Source organism: Panicum virgatum, chromosome 5K, assembly GCF_016808335.1.
Source record: "Panicum virgatum strain AP13 chromosome 5K, P.virgatum_v5, whole genome shotgun sequence".
In the NCBI taxonomy this organism is placed as follows: Eukaryota; Viridiplantae; Streptophyta; class Magnoliopsida; order Poales; family Poaceae; genus Panicum; species Panicum virgatum.
The window spans coordinates 61,944,222-61,952,397 of NC_053140.1; the positions used below are offsets into that span (position 1 = coordinate 61,944,222).

The following is an 8,176-nucleotide window of genomic DNA, read 5'->3' on the forward strand; positions in this document are numbered from 1 at the left end:
ACAGGGAAATACCAACTGGAGTCTATGTCCAGGAAACAAATAAATATCCCTGTAAGCTAAGATGAATTCCATCCAACACTAACCCATACTCAAATGAAGAAAAAGGAAGCATAGTTGACAGATAACCACATGGCTTGGACAGGGTTTCCATTCCACTGATAAGGGGATGACAAGTATATCAAGGGTACATTAATGTGAACTCAGCAAGTACAAGGGATTTGTTCACACTACCACAGAAAAATCTATACATGTGGTGTTACATCTCTAATTGCTAAAAGTTATAGTTTTTTATGTGTCCAAGCCAATTATCTGACTACACCTTTGGAGCAAAGGAAACTAGGATAGAAACATTCACATAACCTACTTACTGAAGGCACCTCGCTGGCTTCCTCTGCTAATAGTGCAAATAGGTGGACAAATTCAGCCTCGGAAAGAGCTAGATGCAATATCTAGTGCTCCAAGATACAACGTTTTTTTGTATAACATAATTTGCCAATGCTAAGTAATTATCAACCATGCCAAAGTATCAACTATGAGCATCTCAGATTAGTTCGACTCGGTGAATTTGTTTCTATGTATAAAATTGGAATTTATTCATATGCAAATGTCCTCCATGTCAATGTCCTGAAACCCACCATATATAGCAGGTCTATCACTTCAAATGTCATGGGACAAGGTTCAATTCTTAGTTTCCCAATGATACTTGGAATGGATTTTACAGGATTATGCAACTATTGGAAATACTCTGGCAATTGAGGAGATAGATTCAGTCCTTGATGTAAACTCCAGGGGGCTAAAAATTTGTCACAAGTATTCGTTAACCTGCCCAATAATGCAGGACCACAGTTGATATATGCATGGCCTAGTAGAACAAATTCTAGAGCTATGATAAAGTTGTACCAGACTATATAGAAAAGAAATACAGTGTTCTTGATCTTGAGTTGCCCTTTTTGTGTCCTTTCTCAACCAAGGAGCATCCTTATAGATCATACCATGTATTTCATGAGTACAAACTATAATATTGGTTCCCATTCACTGGTTTATATGTAAGATTAATAGGCAACCAACTTTGAACCAACTGGATACAGAAGCATGGACTCACAAATCATGCACTTAATGAGGTAACATGCCTGAAACCGTAGTCATATGTAAAAAAAAGATTCAGATATTCAGTATATTCCAACTTGCTTTGTTTATAACAAGTACAACAACAACAACAACAAAGCCTTTTGTCCCAAGCGAGTTGGGGTAGGCTAGAGATGAAACCCAAAAGACACAAAGGTCATGGTTCAGGCACGTTGATAGCTAGTCTCCAAGCGCTCCTATCCAAAGCTTGATACTGAGAATTGTAGCAGTAGTCCAAACTGTAGTATCAAGCTCGGTAGAATGGAGTAGGACCACCAATGAGCGAGAGGTTGGGCGTGTGCTCACTATATTCAACTATTGATGTAGGAGGCAATTGTCCAATACAAATCTCATGCACTGTTGATAACAGAGGAAACAGCTCCTGCCACCCTCGATAAGTTAAGACTTCATAAACTTCTCTTGCTGTGGACACTCCCTGTAAAAATAATAATAAGATTAGATGCACTTATCATTATTTCGGATGGCATATATTCGATTTACCTGGAGTTTCTGGCCATGCAACATCTCTGCCTCTAGCTCATCAAAAGACCTGTCAGAAACAAAATGAGATGATTAACTATCACATTGTAAACCATATGACATAGAAAACTATTTATTTTTTAATACAGGTTATGATATCAGCAGATTATTTTTGTTCTGGGATTCTCCAGCAAAGAGTAAGCATAGCTACATTCAAAAAAAATGAAGACGTGCAGTTTAAAGAAGAAACCTTTGGCCACCATTTCTCGCAAAGGCCTCAGCCACTCTTCTGTTTCTTCCGCCAACTGTCATGGAACACTCATTTTTCAGTGTTTGGCTGTTTTCTGGTTAACTGAGAACAACGAATATACATACGGCATGTAGTTATTAGGTCAGCCACACCGCAGCTCTCAAAGAATGTGTTATCTCTGACTGAAGGAAACAGAAGCTTAGAGAATGCACGCATTTCCCGCAAACCAATCCTCATAATTGCCGCCTAACAAATAGGAGAATGAAATGAGGACATAATATAAAATGATACCATGAAATACATGTTTTTTTTATTTGAAATGTATCAAATAGTAGTGTCTCAACCTTTGTATTGTTTCCCATATCCAAGCCATCAACAAGGCCTGCAAGATAATTCCGCCGCATAAGCCATTAAAATGTTTAAACCAATGGATGTAACCAAACAAAATACGGAGCCATATAGAACCTGCTGCAATAGCCACAATATTTTTGAGAGTCCCACACAGCTCAACTCCTTCAATATCTTCTGCCTGCATATGAAGGGTAAGATGCACCAATAAAAACTCTATTCAACTTCATTTTATATATAAGAAATTATCTTATATGCTTCAAAGATTATGTTTCTAATATCATGCCCATCATAATGTTCATTGGCATCTCTATAATTGCTTTATAAAAGGAATTCAGATTTTTTTTTGAAAGCTATACAGCGAGGGAAGCCCTGCTGCTGGAATTCAGAATTTACTTCATTTTCCCGAGCAACCCTATATTGAGAGGACCAGAACGCAGAGTTCATGAGGATATAGTTGGAAAACTTACAACAGAAACTAGGAAGTAAGGTGTGGTAAAAAGTTTAGCCCATCGGTTTGCCACTTCCTTATCTTTCCTATATCCAATTGTTGCTTCACTGAACTTCTCAACAGCAATCTGCAGTAGAAATGTACAGTCACTTATTTTTGCTTCTGAAGACTAGAAGAAATTTTGCACTGAAAATTCAACAAGTGCTTGCCTCATTTGCAATGTTTGCCCCCATGAGGACACAGCAATTGATTCCAAGTGTATCTGCAATTAACTTAGATATCATGCACGGCCCTTCCATCTTGACCTCCATACCCTTGATGAGGGAGATAGCTTCAGCTCCTGGCCTTAGCTTCCCCACGAGCTTCTTACATATACCCTCCACAAATTGATGGGGAGTCACAAAAACCAGCATGTTCGCATCTTTGACTGAGAAAACCAAATTAAATTCTCACTGAAATTTATTTTACAACTTGCAAGCTTTGTGATGTAATTTTTTATGATAATGAGAACAAGTTTACTCATGCATGTTCATTGTCCTTTACGAAATAGTATATACTTGATCGAATAATAGAACTGAATGTATTACGGGCATTATCGTCAACCCAAAAATCAGAAAAACTAGGTAACATTATGATTACCTGCACTCTCCAAGTCGGGATCAGCAATAACATTTGGTCCAAGCTTTATACCTGGCAAATATTTGCAGTTCTCCTGTAACCCATGAGAATAACTTTAGAATTGTTAATCGGTAGTATTACAAGCCATTGGCTGAGCCAGAAGGAAGATAAGCTAACGAGCTTCAGTTCTCACATTTTCTTCGTTAATGGACTCAGATAGCTTCTTGCCTGTTGGCAGTATCTCCTCAAACACCCACATCCTTACCTCATCTACAGGGAGGTGGAAAAAAATGTCAATAGTTTTGCATGTAAATAGCATAGACCATAAGGCTGATGCATGTCTGAAAAGACTGGACACAAAATTGAAGCAATCTTATCAGATATGGTTGAATACGGCAGAGGCAATAGAATGAGAATTGAAATGGCAGCTGAGACACAAAGACATTGCTCGAGCGCCTGCATGACAGCCATGATTTACTGGGTGCTGTATCTACCATAGAAAGAGGGCAACTTGGCGGTGTTGGAGGCGATGAGGCGAGAGGCGACGCTGCCCCAGTTGCCGCTGCCAATGACCGCCACCCGGTATTTGGCGTGCCCGTTGTCCATCTCCGGCGAGGGTCCGGCGGCCAAGCAATCGATCGAGCAAACCAAGGACAAGAAGAACAAGGATGGAGGACCAGCAAGCGGAACAAGCGCGCGCGTGTGTGTGTATATATAATATACGACGGAGATTGGGGGCCCGGGCGGAGAGGAGAATGTCCGTCGGTGTGGATCGCTAGCTTAGATAGGACCGCGCGGCGGGGAACCCCAAGAATCGCATGCGTTTGTTTTCAGCAAGGCGACAGTGGATGCCATTTCGTCCTCGGGATCCAAGAGGGGAGACGAGCGGTGGCTGCTGGCTGGCTTCAGGCTTGGCTGGCGCGGAGGATTCCTCGATCTGCTTCTCGGTGGTATCGAAGGCAGGCCAGGCTCTGCTGTGGCCCGCCCGCCCAGCAAAACCAAAGGAGGGCCCAAACCACTTCACCTCCCTCTCTGGTTGCCCAAGCAAATCTTGCTTGATTCCTTCACAACTTGGCATCAGAAAGTCAGCCTTTGCTTACCTGAGTGGAGTACTTAGCGTAGCTGTCTCAAAGAAAAAAAAAATAGTGCAGTACGTAGCAAGTGATAAAACTGTTGGCCTCTTGGATGGTTTTGCATTGGTTACAACACAACACAACACAGGGAATTCGATTTCGATCGGTGTTGACGATGTGATTGCACGCTTCCCTTGGGCAGGTTACTTTCTCTTCTCTGGACTGATTCTCTCTTCTTCTTTTTTTTAAAAAAAAAAGATTATTACATGAAGCTTGTACTAGCTAGCTTCTTGTTACCTCGTGGTGCTGCTGCAGCTGTGCTCGTTCTCTGATGGAAACAAGGTTGTTCTTGATCTCACTGCAGATCCTTCCTTCCAGTAGCCTGACCGGAACCCACAGCTTGGGCTCCAGCTCAACCAGGTAGGACAGTGTGGTGTGGTAGTGGTACGAAGAATCAGAATCAGAATCCGAATCTGCTGGTGGTCCAGCCTGACCCTGGTGGTGTTGTTCCTGGACGACGGACCATTTCCCCTGGAAGAGCTTGAAATCGCCGTCGATCATGTTGAAGGCGATCTCCCTCCGCCCCCCCCCCCCCCCCCCGGCTCTCGGCGGGCAGTGACTCCATGTCCCCCTCGTAGCAGTCGATGGTGCCCTTGGCGTTGAACTTGAAGCCAAGCGCCAGATCCTGCTCGCCGACATGAATGTTGATTTGTTGTGGATTTTGTTATATATATATATATATATATATATATATATATATATATATATATATATATATATATATATATATATATATATATATATTACAGTTTTTTTCGAATGGAGATGGAATGGAATCGCAACAAGGTAAGGTAGGCAGCCAAGCCAACCAGGTAGATGCGCGCGAAGCCGTGGGCTTGGTCGAGCAGGCGGCACTCGGAGAGACCGGGGATGAAGTCGGCGAGGCCCTCGTAGTCGGTGAGCGTGGCCCAGACGGCCTCCAGCGGCGCGTCGACGCGCACCACCCGGCGGTTCCGCTTCCCCACCTTGGAGACCTGGATCTGGAAGCCGATGGCGTCGTCCCGGTCGTCGGCGAGCGGCGGCGGATCGGGCGAGGCGAGGGTTCGCCAAGAGAGCCTGGGGGCAGGTGCTACTGCTACTACTGCTGAAGGTGGGTAGACGATGAGGCGGGCGCGTCGTCGTGATCGTGAGGGGCTGCTGCTGCTGCTGCGGTACGAGTAGAAGAGGCGGGGCGAGGAGGCGCAGCAGCAGGCGGCCATGGCCGCCGCCGCCGCCGCCCTAACTACTCGGAGGCGGAGCTGAAGATGGAGAGGTACAGCTGGGCCTGGGCTGGGCTGCCTCCTCCTCCTCCTGAGTAATAATAATAATAAATAAAATAATAAAATAAACAAGGGGACAACGATGGGCCGGCAGAATCAACCATCACTAATCTCTGTGTAGGACAAGATTAATGGAATGGTTGTTGGTTACTACTAAGAGTAGTGACGTATTCTCTTCTCTGGATCTCTCTTCTCTGTGTCATTATTGTTATTATTTCCCTTGTTGTTTCGAATCGAAAAGGAGTCGTGTGGCTACTGTGGGCCGTGCAAGCCAGCTATATTTGAGTTTCTGGTCCTTGCAATTGCAACCAAAAAAGGAGCACCGCGGATATATATAAACAAGATTGGATGCAAACGTGGCCTGGCCTCCTCCTCTCGTCTGGTCTGGTCTGGTTGGGATCATATACTCTTACTCTTAACACTCTAACCTCTATACACCGTGGGGATGGGGCTGGGAGCGCTCGGTCGTTCCGGGAGCGCCGCGTGTCGCAGCTGGAGGGGGACGCCCGACGCGGGCCCTGCTTTCCGCATCGTGCCGCCTCCCACTTGCGCACCGCCTCCCACCTCGGCTTCCTCCTCTGCCTCTTCCTCCTTTTCCCCTTACTCTCAGCGGCAGCGGGCGGAGAGGCTGAGGGGAGGGGTCAGCGGAGCGAAGTAGTTGGTCAGGGGTTGGCCGGCTGGTGCGCTCAGGGTGCAGCTGCTCTGAGCAGCCGCGGAGCGGCGGCGCACCACGCAGCGGGACCGGCGGCGGAGCGGCGGTGGATCCACCGCACGGTGGACCGGCGGCAGAGCCCTTAACCTGCTCGCGGCCAGTGTTTCTCGCTGTTTGGTGAGTTCTAGATTCGGGCGGCGCGGCGGAGCATGGAGGCGGCGATGGATTGCGTGGAGGCGGCCGGCACGGTGGGGCGTGGAGGCGGCCGGCACGGTGGGGCGTGGGTTCCAACCTTCCTGTGGCCGAATCTGCCGAGCGTTGGGAAAGGAACCCCATGAATCTCGCAAATTCAAGGATGAGGATGGAGTAAGGCCTCTTACCTCCTACGCCGCCGGCAAGGACGAACACCTTGCAGCTGCATGTTGCCGCGCTGGATTTGACCAACGCCGAGAGGAAGAGGCAGCGGAACCGTGGCGGATCGATCCGGCCACCGCCGCGGAGGAAGGGGGCCATGGCTTTTGGCGGCTGCAGAGCTCCCCCGGCGAAGCAGTGCTCTGGAGCATTCTGGTCGGCCAGTAAGGGTCGCGTGCGCCTGTCCCATTTGCCTTTCTGGTGAGTAAATCCTGCGCTTTCTCCGTCCACGAGCGCCATTGCTGGTTCCTTGCCTGATATCTCTGTTTTCCCCTTCCTCTTCATCCATGTTGTGACGATGCTTCGCCTGTGCGCTTCGTACCCAATGCGACGAGATTCTGATCTTAGTTTATTTTTCCGTGTTCCTGGTTCCATGGATGCATGATGTTACTGCATTCCACGGCCGCGTGGTTTGGTCCAGTTGTACTGTTGTTCGCTGCGTCCCTGCCTTCCTTCTGATGTTTTCAACCCTTGGTACCTTGCTTCAGAGATGATTTTTTGTCTTAAAGATCGAAATGCAGCAGTAAGTTTGGAGACTCTGTTTTTGTGCGCAACTATTTGGCTGGCCGCAACGGAGCGCAGAGAGACATGCCCAACGTGACACGGTCCATGGATTTGCCGTGCCCACCTGCTGTGGCTGCAGCGCCTCGGCCCAGCCGAGGCCCACAAAAAAGGTATCCACGAGATGGCGCGTCGAAACAGGGCGCGACGGAGCGTGCTATTGTCCTAGTAACTTCTATCCACCCTGGGAAGGGAGAGCGGATGGCTCCCGGAGCCTCTCGGATCGACACGTGGTGGAGAGAAGATGCCCGACGCGAGCCCTGGGCTGCCGGTTCTGTTGTTTCCCAGCGCCGCTCTCGCTGCGAGTGAGGCCGCGACGGTCTGCCGCACCGCCTCTCCCGCAGCACCTCGCCTGCGTGTGAGTCCCGTCAAGGTCCAGTCCGTCTCCACGGGAGGCTGGCCATTCCCACCTCGCCTCCTTCCCGGCGCTCTCCACATCTTCTACCCGCTCGTCGGCCCGGCCGCATCTACCAGTACGCTGACGGCGCGCTCGCCGTGGAGGGAGCAGAGGGCGCCGAGGTCATGGAGGCCGAGGCCGAGGGCGTCGCCGTTGACAAACTCACTGGAGGCAACTGCGGCGGCGAGGCCAAGAGGGTCGTGCAGCAGCTGGTGCCGTACACAAGCGTCTGGAGGGGCTTCGACACGAGCCGGCCTTGAGCACCTGGGAGGCCGCGCTTGGTGGGGGGCCGTGCGAGCTTCCTTCGGCCACGTCGCCACGCGCGCTGCCCCCACTGGCTCCCGCCGCTGCTGGCTCTTGCGCCGCACGCATCTGCGGGTGTGTAGGGTCGAGATGGCGGACTAGAGGGGGGTGAATAGTCCTTTCTAAAACTAATTGCGCCGGCTAACCAAAACTTATGCGGAATTGAAACTATTCGCTTAGTCAAGACT

The 8,176-nt window shown here is 48.9% G+C and overlaps 1 protein-coding gene and 1 pseudogene across 2 annotated transcripts; both read right to left on the reverse strand.

The window, feature by feature from the left end:
* Positions 1-976: 976 nt before the first annotated feature.
* Positions 977-4,273, reverse strand: LOC120709368 (glycerol-3-phosphate dehydrogenase [NAD(+)]-like). The gene is made up of 11 exons (XM_039994991.1): positions 3,767-4,273; positions 3,466-3,542; positions 3,294-3,366; positions 2,864-3,081; positions 2,674-2,781; positions 2,321-2,384; positions 2,200-2,237; positions 1,981-2,101; positions 1,856-1,910; positions 1,627-1,675; positions 977-1,561 (listed from the first exon to the last, which is right to left on the reverse strand). Exons 1-11 carry the CDS (start codon positions 3,876-3,878, stop codon positions 1,373-1,375), a joined length of 1,104 nt encoding a protein of 367 aa, XP_039850925.1. The 5' UTR covers positions 3,879-4,273; the 3' UTR covers positions 977-1,372.
* Positions 4,274-4,427: 154 nt separating this feature from the next.
* LOC120709369 lies at positions 4,428-5,674 on the reverse strand (annotated as a pseudogene). The gene is made up of 2 exons (XR_005689647.1): positions 5,218-5,674; positions 4,428-5,045 (listed from the first exon to the last, which is right to left on the reverse strand). The product of XR_005689647.1 is annotated as an uncharacterized LOC120709369 (transcript).
* Positions 5,675-8,176: the final 2,502 nt, after the last annotated feature.

Excerpts from the sequence above, each read along its gene's own strand:
- LOC120709368 (XM_039994991.1), bottom strand. The coding sequence starts at position 3,878 with ATGGACAACGGGCACGCCAAATACCGGGTGGCGGTCATTGGCAGCGGC. Across the intron at positions 2,102-2,199 it reads ATATGGGAAACAATACAAAG|GCGGCAATTATGAGGATTGG; the intron begins GTTGAGACACTA and ends CCTATTTGTTAG. Across the intron at positions 1,911-1,980 it reads TGACCTAATAACTACATGCC|TTGGCGGAAGAAACAGAAGA; the intron begins GTATGTATATTC and ends GTTCCATGACAG.